General features: G+C 45.4%; 1 protein-coding gene across 1 annotated transcript; it reads right to left on the bottom strand.

Moving 5' to 3' along the window:
* Nucleotides 1–12774: 12774 nt before the first annotated feature.
* LOC145819664 (uncharacterized) lies at nt 12775–16695 on the bottom strand. Its single transcript, XM_082913582.1, has 3 exons — nt 13622–16695; nt 13443–13541; nt 12775–13240 (listed from the first exon to the last, which is right to left on the bottom strand). The coding sequence occupies exons 1-3, from the start codon at nt 13760–13762 to the stop codon at nt 12938–12940; spliced, it is 543 nt and encodes a 180-aa protein (XP_082769708.1). The 5' UTR covers nt 13763–16695; the 3' UTR covers nt 12775–12937.
* Nucleotides 16696–17831: the final 1136 nt, after the last annotated feature.

Raw genomic sequence — 17831 nt, 5'->3', positions numbered from 1 at the left:
TGATAGAGTTTTAGGCTTTATGTGTTTACTTGTGCATTCATTTTCATATTGAATTGTGCAACTTCGCCTCTCGGCCATCGTGCATTGAAATGCCCGATTGGTGGCCCGAGGGTCGAGAACCTACACTCCCTTGAGTTCATGACATGATAGGGAGGGTGGTTGTGCATACATATCTTGCAAATACATTGCCATGCCCTTTCTTGCTCTCTGTTGCAGAAAACTGGAGTTTGACAGCAACAACTGGTCAGCCAACCAGAAAAAGTAGCTGGCCGACCACTTTTCTTGGTTTTCAACAACAAAAAGTGGTCAGCAGGGGTCTGGAGAGACCAAAAGTGGTCGGCCACCCTCCCTCTAGATTCCCAAGGTGGATTTTCATCTTTCTGGAGCTTGGTGCAAGTTTCTGAAAACAAATGAAAACGGAGGTAAATCAGGGCATCACATTGGATTTCCGAACGAGGCGACCGGACATGCTTGCATTCCTCTACCTTTGAGGCTCCTGATTTATTACTTTCCTTAGTTGCCATGCTTAAATAGCTAGGTTTTGCTTTGGTTTGTACCTTTAATAGTTAATGCGTTAGCTATTCAATTTGTTCTATAATAATTAATTAACTAGGATCAGTTAATTAATTTGTTTTGTAAGAATTAGTTTAATTAGCTTAGATTAGCTAGTTAGCTTCTTATTCGGTCCCTCCCTCGAGAGGGTACATTGTTGTAATAAGCGTGCGTGCGTGTGTGATGCATGTCTTCCAATCCCTATTTCTTTCTCCCTTTTACTTAACTGCTTATGATGGTTAGTTTTAGGGCATATTTTGTTTAGCATACCTTGTGCTTGCATGCATGCAACCATTCATCTGTATTGCATGCACTGGACTCGGCGCATCATACTAACTGCATTGTACTTTCAATACATTACTTGAATACGTGTTTAACAGCATGTTATCAAGTTGCATTTCACATGACATTCTAGATAGCCGAGCCTATCTTAATTGCATTTTTGCATGTGTTGCCTTAGCCATTTTAACATGAACTAGGATCATGCATTGATTTCTAACTAGGTCTTTGTTTTGGCTTGTAGTACACTGTGAGTGTTTACGCTTTAGCATACTACATGTGTATTAATGCTGCCATGTTAGCATGCTTGCCATGAGGCTAACTGCTTATGTGATTAACTACCTGAATGCCTGTGGGTGAAGGTTGGATTACTTGAATTGGGACAATTCATTGAAATCCGCATTTTAGCCTACTTACGAGTAGCAAACTTCAAACCATTGTCCAAACAAACGGATATGCGATGCTTCGTTCCAAATTAGGCGATCTAGTCTATACTTGTTTGTTGTGCGCATCACGTAGTAAGACTGGCTAATTAATTAGAATAAGAGCACATGTGTTTTCAAAAACAAGATATCATGCTTAGTACAGGCCGATCTTTGATCGGGCGAGCGAGGGTGCTCATTAAATGACCTTCCCCAATCGTACCCAAGTTTCCGAGCCGAGGCAACTTTGGTGATGACGGACACATGGCCTTAGGCACGAGTTAGGGTTTCCTAAATTTCTCCAAAACAAAATATTTAGGTGGCGACTCTGTATCTGGCAAACCAGTCCATGTTTGGTACTTCTTTATAGAAATCAGTTTTCCAAAACGATTTGCCAGATTTGGACTCCTTGATGATTTATCAGTCTCACATCGCACATTGCGAGATTAGATTCAGAACTGTGACATTTGAGTCTGAATTGTGGTAAGCCCAAATGAGCGAAACGAGATTCTTCCCGGGGCGTTCGGAACGCGTCCACAGTTTCCGATGACTCTGCTGGGGAGTTAGAGAACGTGACTCGAATTCATGATATCGTGTTTTGTTCACACTTATGTGTTTCTTTGCATTGCATTTGCATTGGTGCGCCTAGGACACCGTGTTTGCCGTATGGTATTCGTGAACAGTTTGCCAGAGGCTTGCTTTGAGAAGTGTGCCATAAGGCTGACCGGTAGCGGGCTCTGCCACGACAGGAACACAAATCCCAGTTTTTATCGGGGCACCCTTTTTGACCATTCGACCTAGTGCATATTCGGAATCCATAGTGACTATTCCAAACTAGGACAGGTTGCTTACCCGATTATAGGTTGTTTGAAACCGCTGTGTGCGTAGTGAAACCCTAGCTCCTGACAAAATAGGACAGGGAAACCCTACCCCAACATAGGGGTGTTTTGGCTCTCATTTTCCTGCTATGTGCTGTCGGAGTGTGTCTCTACAAGGTTGCACATATCAGTTTGCAAGTTTGGGTATCAGGCCTGAGGGCATCAGTATTTTGAGAATCAGTTATATCTACGGGTATCAGATTCAGTTTCGGGGCAGCTATTTGGGCAACAGCGATCAGTGTTTGAGAACAGTGTGCTTCAGCTCGCAAATATCAATTGTGTGTTGTGTTTATTTAAAGCCGTTATGCTGTCCATTTTTCTGGTCATTTATTTATTTATTATGCTTTATTTATTTATTATGCTTTATTTATTTATTATGCTTTATTTATCTTTTTGCAATGTAGTTTAGCACAATTGCATCTGACCAGGCAGATATTCCCTAAGCACTCTAGGTTAGAGGTTGAAGACACAATCGATCCAGGGATTTGATAGACGGACAAGCAGTGTTTCTTTCTTTACCCCCGGTTGCTAGGCAGAGGTCAAGAAGGCACAGTGTATCAATACAGAGGTTGTAAGATCAGTGGTTTTTGAACAGTCAGGCTGAGGTCTCAGTTCCTACTACAGAGTTAGATATACCAATTGTCCAGTCCAATCCAGACAATATGGCAGGTTTGGAAGAGATGATGCATCAGCTCCAGGAAAGTATGAAAACCATGCAGCACGATGCTGCCCGTCAGGTAGAAGTATCTACACGTCAAGCCGAGGTAGTAACCCAACAGGCAGATTTAATTGCCAGACTACAGTAGCAAACCGGAGCATCTGCTTCGCACACACCTTCTCCCCCACCCAGAGTTCCAATACTCGGGGAGACGCCAAATGTCTAGGAAAATACGGACGTTCTGACAGGGCCAACTCCGCCCCCACTCCTACCCTAGCTATCTAAAACACCCACCAACCTAGTGGATTCGCCATTTGAGTTTGAGGTAGATCCAACAGCGTTAAAAGTAAGCAAGCTAGAAAAGCTTTTCAAGAAGTCTCAATGTGTGAAATCCATTCCAGATATAGAGGATGGGTATACCGACTCGGCCGTGACGCTGCCAGATCGGTTTAAAATGCCACACATCAACCGATTTGATGGGTCTGGGGATCCCATGGTACACCTGCGGTTGTTTTTAGATATCCTTAGGCCGATGGGCCTTTCCAGATTACAGAAGCTTTCTTTGTTCGGCCGGACCCTATCGGGTGTAGAGGCCATTTGGTACGTAAAATTAGAAGACTCCGTTAAGAGGAGTTGGGGGGAGATGGCTGAGGCCTTTATAGCTCAATATTCCTATAATACAGATCGAGGTCACAACTCGCGATCTCGAGACTACCAAAAAAGAACCGAAGGAGAGCTTCTGTGACTTCATAACCCGTTGGAGGGCCAAGGCCTCGATGATGACCATCAGGCCCGTTGACAAGGATCAAATTTGGATGGTTGTACGCAACCTCCAACCCAAGCTCATGCAGAAGATGATAGTTCTCCTCCTCCCCACCTTTACAGACCTACATGAGATTGGGGTGAAGATCGAGGATGCAATGAAACAAGGTCTGATTGACCCTAAAAGAGAGCAGCCCAAGAGGGCATTCAACCACAGTACAAATGCAGGCACAAGCAGTGCTGCAGCTGGCAGATCTTCAGATGTGGGAATGGTCACCACCACCCCTCCCAAAACCCTTGCAGATACACCCTTTACCGGTATGTCTGGTAGTAGCTCGCAGGCAGCTAAATATGCCCCTAGAGGCCAAAGAACCTTTACCTCACTATACATGCCCCTGTCCAAAGCTTTGGGGATTTTGATCAAGAAGGGGCACTTGAAGCCCCTAGAGCCGCGGTCATTGCCAAATACGCTTCCTCCCTCTCATAACCCAGCAAAGTACTGTGCCTACCACCAACAGCATGGTCACGAAACTGACCAATGTTTTCGATTTCGTCATGACATTCAGGACCTCATCGACAACAGGGTGATTATGCCTCCGGAGAAACCAAATGTCACAACGAACCCTCTCCCACCACATAACTAAGCTCCATCTCCCAAACGCATTAACCAAATCCAAACTGGGGTTGTGTCATACGACCCTAGCATATATATCACCCCTTCTCACCTACCTAAGTCAGAGGTGCTCATTTCAGAAAGCACGGATTTGTGCATGATGAGCACCTTCCAAACCCAACCCGAGTCAGTGGTGGTAGCCATCGAAGATAGAACAGGGATCACTTTGGGAACAAAGAAGAATGAGGATTCAGAGCCTGAGAGGCCCATGAGATTTGAGTACAACCCGAGCGGTCATATCACACCAACAGATCAACCTAAGCCAGATATGGAATTGCTAGTGGAGACAGAGATCAGTGTAGTTAGGGAAGATGAACCTAATCAAGGGCAAGATGACCTAGTAGAATTAGAAGAGGATATTGCCAACCTTCAATTCTTCAACGAACAAGATACAAGGGACGTGACTGTCAACTAGTTTGATTTAGATGGGTCAGCAGAAGCTACCAGGTGGCTCAGTGACGAGCCGGATGCTATTGAACAACTTCAGCCAAACCAGGGGCAATCAGGGGTTGGAATATCATCAGCAATGGCTAGAATGGCCGGGAATCAGGAGCAACCGCCGAAGAGCACCGGTGTTAAGAATTTTACTTAGGATCAGAACAGTTTGAGTACAGAGGATGTTGAACAGTAGGCTGCACTGAAACAGTTTGAGCAAGAGAAAATCGAAGATCTGGAGAGAGTTAGAAAGGCCAAAGCCCCTGTGGGGACTAAATGTGCTGTGAGTATGGGAACAGAACGTGTTGTGGGCACAGGAACAATTGTAATAGAACCAGATAGTTGCTTATCAATGGCCGACGGAATGTGGTGGAAGGACGACGACCTATGTCTCGCCCACACGGATGAAGATTAGGGGAACAACCAACCAGATGATACCTGGTATCTTGGAGAGGTGGACCACATGACCAAGAGTGGGCGGTACTTCAAGCCCCCACACCTAGATCAACTAGAGAAGTCCGGGAAGGATAGGGAGGCAAAGAAACAGAAAGAAAAGTTATTCGAAGAAGAGGTTGTGCTGAAATAGTTTAAGAAGATACAAGCAGACATCTCTATCTGGGGACTGCTTATGGCTTCAAAAGTACAGAGACAAGCTGTCCTTTCTGCAATGGACAGAGCCAAACTTTCAATTGACACCACGCCTGAACACCTGGTAGGGTTGGTTTTTCCGGGAGGAACTTCCCCGGCGTTAACCTTTACTGATAAGGAACTACCGCCCGAGGGCATAAACCATAACAAACCACTCTACATCTCTGTGGAATGTAGAGACAAGTGGATACCGGTGGTTCTTGTCGACACAGGATCCGCCATTAACGTGTGCCCATCGAAGACGGCATATGCAATCGGATTGAAACCCGCGGACTTTATACCCACTGCCCAGGTGATTCGGGCATACGAAAACACTAGCAGAGAAGTGATGGGGACTGTGCAGATTCAGACTAAGGTCGGTCCAGGACAACACGATATTGACTTCCATGTCTTGGACGTTCCCTCAACCTTTAATCTACTCTTGGGGCGGCCATGGCTGCACCAGGTGAAAGCAGTCTCTTCCATCCTCCATCAGATGTTGAAATACCCCCACGGGAAGGGGGTGGCCATTGTTTTTGGGAATTTGTCAATCCATCCGCCGCCAGAGGTGTCTATGCCAGTACTGGAGATCAAACATGCCGCGGAGGATGTGTTCCTGTCAAGGTTCACCCTAGCCGAGGCCCGGGTTGTACAGAACATTCTGGCTATTAATGAGGGGCTCTATGTCAGCGCACAATCAGTGTATCTCATAAAAAAGTTACAACACATCCCTGGGATGGGATTAGGGCGCAGTGGCCGGAAAGGCGTTGCAGCATCGGCCGGAGTGCCGCATAACCCATATACCATTGGTCTAGGTTATCTGCCTACCAAGGAGGACTGCGTGAGGAAAGGCAAAGAAATGGCTGGAAGGGCCAGAGCTAAGCAGATGGGAAGGCATTTTGAATTGATGCACCGACCAATCCGGGGTACCCTAAACGGACGCTTTGTCCGAGAGGGGGAGGACTTCCCATTCTGCGGCTTCCCAGAGCCATGGTTGAATACAGAGAAGCGGCGCTTGCCAGGATTTGAGATCTTCTTCGACTTACAATTGTCTAGGGACGACGTTGCCGAGAAGCAAACAGACCCAATAGCTGAGGCTAAGTAGTGTAAAGAGGAGGTTTCCAAGGAAGCGGAGATTGAAACGGGGGTAGCACTGGCTTGTCTACTTTTAGATCCTCCGATCATACATGAGTGCCTGGGGAATGACCTCTCAGTGTTTATCATTGGGAATGAAACAGCTGCAAGCCTACCTTCAAATATCTTGGATACGTCCATTGCACCTTCTCTCGTCTAGCAATACGAGGAAGGATTCTTATCGAGCAACACCGGGTCAGGTAGTGAGCCAGAATCTAATTCCGCCAAGTCCGTAGGGTGGGAATCAGGTTCCAGCTCGTCTCAATTTGAGTCCGGTATTCCTAGGAGTGATAATCTGGATGCCACAATCCTGTCTAGGTCATCTTTTTCTTTTTCCTTTGAGTCTGTTGTAATAAAGGAACCAGGCGACTTGGAAGTACTTAATGAGAATTGTGCGGCTGTGGCCTTTGATTACTTTTCTGTGCCCTTAATTTATTGCATGAATCAGAATTTTCAAAATTTTGATGAAAACGACGAGGAAGAAATTCCTCCGGTTTTACAATATTTTCTTGATCAAGAGCAGGAGAGATTTGTTAAACCCTTGGTTGATGAAATCACCCAAATTAACGTTGGTACTAAGAAAGACCCGCGGCTAGTCCAGATTGGGTCCACGTTGTCTTCGGAGGAGCGCGAGCGCTAAGTCGCTTTATTAAAAGATTTCAAAGATGTTTTCGCGTGGTTCTACGATGACATGCCTGGAATCGATCCTGAGATTGTACAGCACCGGATCCCTCTTGACCTAGAGGCCCGACCTATCAAACAGAAGCTCAAAAGGATCCGCCCTGACTGGGCTCTCAAGATCAAAGAAGAGGTCACCAAACAAATTGACGCAGGGTTCCTGCTGGTATCTGAATACCCAACTTGGTTGGCCAACATAGTTCTAGTGCCGAAGAAGGATGGCAGAATTCGGGTATGTGTGGACTTCAGGGATTTGAATAAAGCCAGTCTGAAGGACGACTGTCCTCTGTCACATATCGATGAGTTAGTGGACTTCACGGCAGGGCATGCGTTGCTCTCGTTCATGGATGGGTTTTCTGGCTACAATCAGATATTGATGGCATCCGAAGACCGGGAGAAGACTGCTTTTACCACCCCGTGGGGGACTTATTGTTATAGGGTAATGCCGTTTGGGTTGACGAATGCTGGAGCCACGTATCAACGGGCCGCGACCACAATATTGCACGACATGATCCACAAGGAGGTTGACGTGTACGTGGACGACATGATTGTCAAGTCCAAAGAAAGAGAGGGTCACTACACCGCCTTGCAGAAGTTCTTTCAACGGATCAGAGAGTATAGGCTGCCATTGAATCCTCAGAAGTGTACATTCGGTGTCACAACAGGGAAAATGCTGGGGTTCTTGATCACACAGAGAGGCATCGAGGTCGACCCTTCCAAAATCAAGGTCATCTTAGAAATGCCACCACCAAGGACTGAAAGGGAGGTGCGCGGCTTTCTAGGTAAAGTGCAATTCATAAGACGGTTTATTTTAAAATTAACCTTGACTTGTGAGCCACTCTTTGGTCTCCTAAAGAAAGGAACGAGGTTCCAATGGGACAGCCGATACCAAGCTGCTTTTGAGCAGATCAAACAATATTTACAGAACCTACCTGTGTTGTCAACGCCTGAGCCGAGGAGACCATTGATTCTGTACCTTTCAGTGACTAAAACTACAATGGGCTGCATGCTCGCCCAAGAGTCTGAGGACAAAGTGGAGAGGGCTATCTACTATCTGAGCAAGAAAATGCTGGAGTATGAGACCCGCTACAATCCGTTAGAGAAGGCCTGTTTGGCCTTGGTATGGGCTACCAGGAAGCTGCGGCACTACCTGTTAGCTCACTCTGTAATACTGGTTTCGAGATTGGATCCCATCAAATATCTTTTCAAGAAACCAGCACTTACGGGTAGGCTAGCCCGTTGGTTGCTTCTGCTTTTTGAATTCGATCTGAAGTATGTGACACGCAAGTCAGTAAAATGGAGAGCGGTAGCAGAATTCCTAGCCGATCACCCAGTTGAAGGGGATGAAGCAGTTGAGTACCTATTCCCAGACGAGGCCATCCTGCATATCGAAGACGAAACTTGGACAATGTACTTTGATGAAGCGTCAAACCAATATGGGTATGGGATAAGGGTGTTGCTGATAGCACCTGACAATTCCGTATACCCCTAGCATTCAAACTCCGGTTCAAAGTATCGAACAATGAAGCAGAGTATGAGGCATGTATTGCCGGTTTAGAAGCCGCCCTAGAACTAGGGGCAAAATAGTTGGATGTCATCGGGGACTCAAACCTTGTTGTATCTCAAGCTAAAGGAGATTGGAAAGTCAAAGAAGAAAAGATGAAAATCTATCACCAAGCCTTGGACGTGCTAATTCCTCCGTTTGAGAAGCTGAATTTCGCCCATCTGTTAAGAGAGAACAACAGGTTCGCAGATTCACTAGCAACTCTATCTTCCACGATAGACATCCCTTTTGGAGTCCGGATGCATCCGATCATCATCGAACAGAAGTTTGTGCTGGCTTACGAGCTGCTTGCTGCCATAGATGAAGTACAAGATGAGAATCCTTGGTATTACGACGTCTGGAACTTCTTAGAAAAAGAGGCATATCCACCAGGAGCAAATGCCAAAGATAAGAGGGCAATTCGAAGAATGGCTGCTCAGTTCATCGTCTGCGGGGGTAAACTGTACAAGAGAGGTCATCTCGGGATGCATAAACTGTGTGTTGATGCTGAGGAATCCAAGCACCTGATGGAGGCCATCCATGGAGGAGAGTGCGAAGCGCACATGAATGGAGTGATGCTAGCCCGGAAGATCCTTAGACAAGATTACTACTGGTCCACCATGGAGGAGGATTGTATTGGTTTTGTTCGGCGATGCCACAAATGTCAGATCCATGCAAATTGCATGAACATTCTTCCATCGAAGCCATACAACATGACTTCGCCATGGCCATTTTTAGTCTGGGAGATTGATGTGATTGGAGCTATCACTCCAAAAGGGTCCAATGGGCATGAGTACATTTTAGTAGCGATAGACTACTTCACGAAGTGGGTTGAGGCCCAATCTTACGCGGTGTTGAAGGCTTCGCATGTTGCAAAGTTCATCAGGAACAATATCTTCTACCGCTATGGGGTCTCGAACGAGATCATTTCAGATAATGACTCTCACTTCAAGAAGGAGGTGATCGACTTGTTGGACAAGTATAACGTGGCTTTCCATAAGTCATCTACATATCGGCCGCGAACCAACGGAGCAGTCAAGGCCACCAACAAGAGCATCAAGCACATATTGCAGAAGATGGTGGAAACCTACCGAGATTGGCCAGATAAGTTGCCATTTACTTTGTGGGGCTACTGGACTTCAATTCGAACTTCTACCAAAGCAACTTCGTATTCTTTGGTTTATGGGATGGAGGCTATTTTGCCTATTGAAGTTAAGGTTCCGTCATTATGGGTACTAGCCGAGTGTCAGATAGCTGAGGCAGATTGGCAGCAAAGCAGGTTCGAAGAACTCATGCTGTTTGATGAAAGAAGGCTGAAAGCACTGTACCATGTTCAGGGTTATCAACGGAGAATCGCCAAGGCTTTCAACAAGAAGGTTAAGTCCGTGAATTTGAAGGAAGGGGATCTAGTGCTCAAAAACAACCGAGCTCCCATTCACAACCCTAGGGGCAAGTTCAGACCCAATTGGACTGGTCCTTACATCATCAAGTCTATCTGGTCAGGCGGAGCTGTCGTTCTGATGGACCTAGATGGTCTAGAGTTCTCCCAACCGATCAACATGGACAAGTTGAAGAAATATTATCCTTGAGTGGCTCGCTAGGCCGAAAACCCGAAAGGGTGACCTAGGCAAAAGTTAGAGCATAAAAAATTTAAAACTATAAAAACTGAGCTTGCAAGGTTGAAAACCCGCAAAGGGCGGCCTCGGCAAAAGTTAGAGCGCAAAAGGAGAGTGTTAATACACGAGTGTTAATATACGAGTGAACCTGAGCCGAACTATGTAAGGCTTGATTTCCATTTTTGGGATACGTAAGCAACTTCATCCTGAAGTCCAACCATAAACACTTCCCCGATCAACTTTGTCCATGTGATCATGTTTGGTCATCTTTGTCTACTCTGCGTTCAAGAGCTCAGTTATGATCTCCGATGTAGTGCTATTCAGACTAGGGGCAACTTTCCAGTTGTCAAAATCCGGGGTTGTGCATCTTAGTGGCAGATCTCAGGCGTGTCCAATTCTGATCCATATCGAAAATGGTTTTGAAAAGTTTTAATAAAAGTTAATTTTGTTTAAATTAATCTTTTTACAACTTAGACCATTTTCGGACCAAACGGGAAATTTTCAGTACCCATAACCTTCAATTTCATTGATTTCAATACAGAGTTCTCCTGCTCTTGAATACAAAATTGAAATTGCTTTTTATTACATTCATAAAGAAAACTTGGAAGTACTGATAAAGCAATAAATTCGGGGCATAAATAACTCAGGTGTTCTTGCGCCCCCTCCCAGAGCTGGTCGAAACCTCTGATGCTAAAGTAGGCCCAGTTTGCGCCTCCTCAAAAAGCCAAGCTACACACTCATCAGAGAGAGTACAACTGAAAGTGGAAGCGGGAGCCAGAAGCTCTCTAGTCCTCCATGCCGTGGCATATCGAGCTAGCTAAGTGCCTTGGACCGGAAATGTAGCGGGGTACTCTATCCCTTCTATTGGGCAAGTCCGATCATGTCCGAACTAACGCCAGAACTGGAAAGGAAAATGAAACACACAGTGTGTAATGCCAATCAACTGAATCCCTGGTTGGCGAGTCATACTGTAACTCATTGCTGGCAGATTGAGCCAAGGACAACACCAAGCAATGCGGTCTGTGGATAAACTGCGCATCCAGTTGTACCACCATCCCTCGTCAGAGGCATCGACTAGACGTCATCGGAAGAAATAGCTGCGAGCTGAGTATGTGGGGCAGGAGTCCACAATCTTCAATTTGTCCATCAACCATATTTGGAGAGGGATTAAAAATGAGAGATTAAAGAATAGAGAGGTGTACATCGAGAGAAAAAGTGAGAAAAGGGTATTAAGAGAAAAATCGAGCCTGAGGGCCGAGTGATGTGAGCAATATATGAAAGATGGGTTGGGAAACATTACCTGCAACAGTAGTGGACTCCCCGCGAATCTAGTCGTCTCTTGGCAGCAGAAAACGTCCAATCCCATCAATGTCTCAGCCAATGTCATAGCGATACAACTCTTGCCCTCTCTTAAGCCCTGGGTAACTTCGATCAAACGAGTGCTAAACCCACCGGAGCCTGGGGCAAGCAAGAAATGAGATTACATGCACAAGCAAAGCGCGTGTCGTCGATAACCCTGCCAGTCATGATTACCGCGGTCACCGGCATCAGAAAATCGACGAATCACGCTGGGGATATCCAGCACTCCATCGCGAATCAATGACCGAGCGTCATGCAAAGTGAGCCCACACATCCATCCTAAGGCTTGGACGTGGCCAAAGCGAAATTGCGGCAAAATTTCCTCCTCGCGCTCGGATTCCATTAAAGCTTGGAAGCCTTCAAATGTGGGACACATCTCTTGTCCGCCAAAGCCAAAGACATGTGTTACCGGGTTCCAAAACCTTGCCACGGCATGAAGAAACGGAAAATGCCGCGGGGTACAGCTCAGCATGAATAGTGCATTTATGCCAAAGCCCCGGAAATTCACCATTTCCAAGCCATCCAAGGAAGCAATCCAATTTGTGAGATTTTGGATGAGAAATGCCTCCATTTTGGTGCAAAACTGAGTTGGAATGAGGGAACCATGAAGCTGGAACCTTTATAAAGGATAAGACACTGTTTGGAGGACAAGTGTCAGAAAACTGGAGGTTCCCAGATCAAGTGGTCGGCCGACCACTTTTTCTGGTCGGCCAGCTACTTTTTTAGGCTGCAGACAGAAAAACTGGTCGGCAGGCTCCTCTGGTGGTCGGCCATGAGCATGAAAGTGGTTTACACCTGTTTCTTGCCTCCAGGAGTGGGTCTCTAACTTCCCCATGCGCTGGGAGTGCTGAAGGTTCGAATTTACCTCTGTTTCGGATGCATTTCGTCGCTTTGTTTATCGAGTTGTTGCTCATTTGTTTATCGAGTTGTTGCTCATTTTGTTCATCCAGTTGTTGCTCATTTGTTTATCGAGTTGTTGCTTATTTGTTTATCAAGTTGTTAATTCGTTTAACGAATTATTTTTGAGTTGAGTTGTTTAGTTTGTTACGTCGGTTCACTACCTGACTTGGCAATACACGTTGTTCTATTTTCATTCAAATTTCATTTTTGTGCAAAATGGTGCAATGCGATGCTTAAAATACAAATACAACACTCTTTGAACGAAAAGCCATTTTCATCCCATCATAGCTTCTTTTTACAACATTTTACAAAAGGGTACAAGTTTTAGAAGAAAAATAAAATTGCCTAAGCTGTACAATGAGCTACAACTGCATGTAAAAAGAAAAATAAAATAGGAACATCTGCATCAGTGCCATCAAGCTCAAGACCAAGAGGCCCTCTTCGGTTGAGCAGCCTCCATGCCACCGGCACCGGCACCATCATTTGAATCGACGTCACCATCCTCGGAAGCCTCCTCGGTGCCGCCTCCGTCCTCCGAACCGAAACCTGAGTCATCGTCCCTACCTGCAGATGTCTCAGACTGAGGATGTACTGACTCCTCCTCCTCGCTAGACTCCTTGTCATCCTGACTGATAGGTGCTCTGCGTCTGCCTCGGCTGCGTGCTGAGACTCCTCTCCTAGCTGCTCGAGAAGGCCCGGATAGCCCAGTCCGCAGAGGCGAGACCTGAAAAGGACAATTTGAATGCGTCAGCCAGTATGTATATCAGATGCAGATACAAGAATTACATAGAGTGGGTGCATGCAGATATAGAGTGTGAATGCGATGTGTCAGATGTGCTCTACACATGGAATAAATCAATACAGTGAAATGTTCAGTTTCTATATGTCATCAGAAACATGATAAATACGAGGAAATTGAAAAGTACCTGAACGCCGGAGGCACAAAGCATCATCTCCCTCCGCAGAACCATGCCCTCGAGTGAAGCCACCACTCCGAGTAACCCCTCAGTATACTCCCTGGGAGGCTGCACACACAAGTTCAAGTCATCAGTGAATGAATGAATGTCTAAATATCTGAGTGATAAATGAAAACTGTAAAACATACCGGTGGTGAGTCAGGGTCACTGACGTATCGATGGTCATGCATTGGAGGCTCCAGTGAAATCGGGTAAGAAGTCCCATACTGCCAGCCCGTCAGCTCGGCCGGAAGATCTGGCCATCCAACATACTGGCGAGTCGAGGGCATCTGTAATAATCCTGACCTATGATTAATGTTAATTCGCACTTAATTATGCCTAACAGTAATTTAGAAGGAATCTAGGATTAATTTGCATAGGTATTGCATTATTTTTTGTGTTTCTATCTATTTGCGATAAAATGACCTGTTCATGTCTTTGATTTTAAACTGCGAATTGGAAACCTTATCGGCGACCGATTCAGAAATTGATTTGTGTTTTATACTAGTAAGAATATATGTGATTTTATGGTAGGTTTAATTAAAATTTGATTTGGTTTGATTAAATTGGATTAAATAAGCTAAATTACATTAGTTGGACTTATCTACCATTTTGCCATTTAGTGGACAATCCTAGGCCATTGTTTACTCTCCATGTTATGTGTTGACATCATTTTCATCCATCTTCCTAAGCCAAAACCGACTAGAGAGAGAGAGAGTTAGGAGAAAATAGAGTTCTTCAAGAATTGCTTGGAAAATTTGAAGAATTGAGGAGAGGATTGCATAATTGAGCCTCCATACTTGGAATTGAAGACCTAAAGGTAGAGAATTCATCTTTTTAATTATGAATGTGAGTTGTTCTTGCTAGGTTCACGGTGAAATTGGTATTTAAAGTCAAGATTTAGCTCAAAGTGTGGTTTTGAGAGCCCATCCATGCATGCATGCATAAATTTTCATGCTTTGAGTTTGAATTCTAAGATTTCTTCCATCCATGTGTTAATTTCACTCACATTATGGTCATCCGTCTTGTTGTCCATCAAATTATCAAGTTGGATCATGTTTTGGAGGGTTTGGATTCAATGAGATTCTTGCATGTTGTATTAATGTCATGTTCTTAGAGTTCATGTTGATTTTGCACAAATTGGGTTGCTCTTAGGCCATGATTTCTTAAAATGATTTTTAATACATGTCGTTTTATGAGTTATTTTATGTTTCCTCAAATATTGGCCCAAAAAAATGAGTTTTGAAGGCTTAAAGGTTAAGTTTCATGCTTGGAGGTCAATTTGGATTTTTCAAAAATTTGACCCACGCTCGAGCGGGTACTTTCACGCTCGAGCGTGAATCCTGAGTACATGCACTTCCGCTCGAGTGTCGATAGTTACGCTCGAGCGTGAAATGCATGTACCCAGAAGTTTGTATGTTTTGCAGTCCGCTCGAGCGGGGGAACCCACGCTCGAGCGAGACTCTGAGTCTCACGCTCAACCGGGGGTCGAGCACCCGTCGAGCGTGAAAATCATGCATCCAGTACTTTTATCGATTTTACAGTCCGCTTGAGCAAGGAAGTTCACGCTCGAGCGGATCTTCAATATCTGCATGTCCGCTCGAGCGGGGTAATCCACACTTGAGCGTGGACCTTATCTTCAGCAAAATTTAGGAAATGGTTTTCAAGGCATTTTTGCATCCTCATTCCATCCTTGGCATTCCTAGGCCATGTTTAAGGCCTTTTAATGAGGATTAAAGGTTAGAAACACACTAAGAGCCAACGACGTAAGTTTTGTACAATTAGAACGTGTGTTTCAAGTGTGTATCTATTATGTGTTATGTAGGTCACGTGTCGCGTTCTGTCTGACTAATCTGCTCCGTCTGTTTGTCTTAAGGCCAACTGTGAGTAATAACTTAGTAAAGTTATGTTCAACTGTATCTATTTTCTGTGTGATAAAATAAGATCTGTTTTCTGAAATGATATGTTCTGTACAATGAATGATTGTTCAATTTTTGATATGTATTCGTGACATCCTTAGTATCATGTGATATCTATTGGTTGTTACTCGGTATCGGAGGTTCCTTTATGAAACTTATATCCGTCTGCACTCTGTTACCCGTACCGGAGGCCCTGTCATGGGGGCTTAGCTTCTGTTCTGTTACCCGGATCCGAAGGTTCCTTTAAGGAACTGGTTACTTGTAACCCTCACGTGTCTGCCTCTGTTCTGTATCTGCTCTGTTATTGCTAATGGATGTATCACGTAAACTCAAGTATGACTTATTATTTCTGTATATGATTTGGACCAATTATGGATTTGATATGAAACTGAATTATGATTTCTGAATCTGTACAGACTCATTCATTGAAACCCCTTTACTCTATTATTATTCACTGGGCCTTCGCTCACAGTTTATATTATGTGTGTAGGTGAGCTGGCGTGTGACCAGGGCCAGAGTTGACAACCTTCTGTTATGTTTTCGTCAGCCAACCGTTGTGCCTCCCGAGGAGGTTCCGATCGAAGTCTATTGCCATGGCTGTTTTCGTATTCATGCTAGTCTCTGTGACTGTTTTGTAAAGTCAGGTCTTGGGATGTACTCTTCTGTAAATACTTTGTAAATATTGGCATCCTTTGACTGGCATGCTCATGCATATATATATAAGTTTTGAAATCTATTGTCTCATGTACGTTACCACAGCTCATTGGACCTTGTCTATTTTATATATTTGCTTCTGCAGCCCCTTATTATATGCTTATCTATTCAGAGGCCTTTGGTAATCTACGGATTACTGGCCGGTTATGATGCCTAACCTACAGGGGCGGGTTTAGGTCATGACAGCATCCATCCGATCCCGCCCCTCGATGAGTCTACCCCGTTGGTCGAAGGAATGCCTCCAGCTCGGGCACGACTCGAGGAAGGCATGTCAACAGCTCTCCTCCTAAGGATACAGACACCTAACAGCGGAGGCATCAGGTGCGTATGGCGAGATGTCGCATAACCTTCCTCCTCCAGAAAAAGGACTGTATTAATACCCAGTATGAGGTTCTTCGTCTTTCGGTGCGTAAGATCCCCTGCGGACCGCATCTCTAGTGGAGGCGATGAGGGAACGTCCTGATCAGAGTTGCCCATCATCTGGCGCGTGAAGCACTCTCCGAGGAACCAGGCTCTGCCGACCGGTCCCTCAAGCAGGACCCTATATCGCGAAGTGCCCCATGCCCCAGCGAACAGAAATTGAGGATTCCCTGGCATGGCTATCCAAGACTGCCAGGACACCTGCGGGTAGCAAGTGCATAAATTGATTAGATGTCATAAATATGCAAGATAAATCAAAGCGGAAAGCATGAAGAACTGAGAGTTTCGGATTACCTCCGTCGCTCGTACAGTATCGAAGAACTGCCGGAGAAAGGGCAAAGTCTCCCGGGGCCTGGGCCGACACCGACCCTCAAATCTGCTCGAGTAAGGGATCACAAGGGGTGCCTTGACCTCTAACTCAGGGGCCAGCGTCGGGAAGTACGCATAAACCCGCAGCTGTGAAAGGCAAGACAACGGCTGACAGAATATAGAATGCTGTGTACAGTGTACAGCATATAGAATACTGAGTGCAGAATGTCAGAATATAGAATGTTGTGTGCAGTGTACAATATATAGAATGCTGAGTGCAGAATGTCAGAATATAGAATGCTGTGTACAGTGTACAGTATACAGAATGCTGAGTGTAGAATGTCAGAATATAGAATGCTGTGTGCAGTGTACAATACATAGAATGCTGAGTGCAGAATGTCAGAATACAGAATGCTGTGTGCAGTGTACAGTATACAGAATGCTGGGTGCAGTGTACAATATACACAAAATACAGGAAATGCAGAATGCTGAGTGCAGAATGTAGAATACAGAATGTGATGTGTGCAGTGTGCGGTGTACAAATAATGAAAAACAGAACTGTAAATTAAGAGAGCAGAATGTACCTCCCAAGCTCGCCAGTAGCCTCCAACTATGGTCCCCTGCTCACGGGAGGTCGCGCTCATGTAGCAGTAAAGGGTAGCAAGGCCCGCGCCACCCCAATCATACTGACTGACCCGTGATAGGTCCACCAAAGCACTGAGCAGATAAAGCCCAACTGTGTTTCCCCTGTCGGAGAATAGTGTGGTCCCGAGGAGGAACATCAAGAATCCCCGGGCATACTGCTGTATGGTCTCAATGCTCTAGGGCGAAGTCCCCCTGTACTGCTTGACAAACCAGGTGTACCTGACCCAACCCGATGATCTGTCGATCGGCGGACGGGCTCCAAGCAGGTAAATCCAAGCGGCCTCCCACTCGCACATATCTGCGTCGTATGGGATCGGCCGGCCTGCCACGTCAAGGCCCGTCAACATGGAGA

The sequence above is a fragment of the Camellia sinensis genome, chromosome 2 (genome assembly GCF_055761805.1).
Source record: "Camellia sinensis isolate YWXY chromosome 2, ASM5576180v1, whole genome shotgun sequence".
Taxonomy (NCBI): domain Eukaryota; kingdom Viridiplantae; phylum Streptophyta; class Magnoliopsida; order Ericales; family Theaceae; genus Camellia; species Camellia sinensis.
The sequence above is the reverse complement of the archived record's forward strand: the minus strand, read 5'-3'. Positions and strand labels throughout refer to the sequence as shown.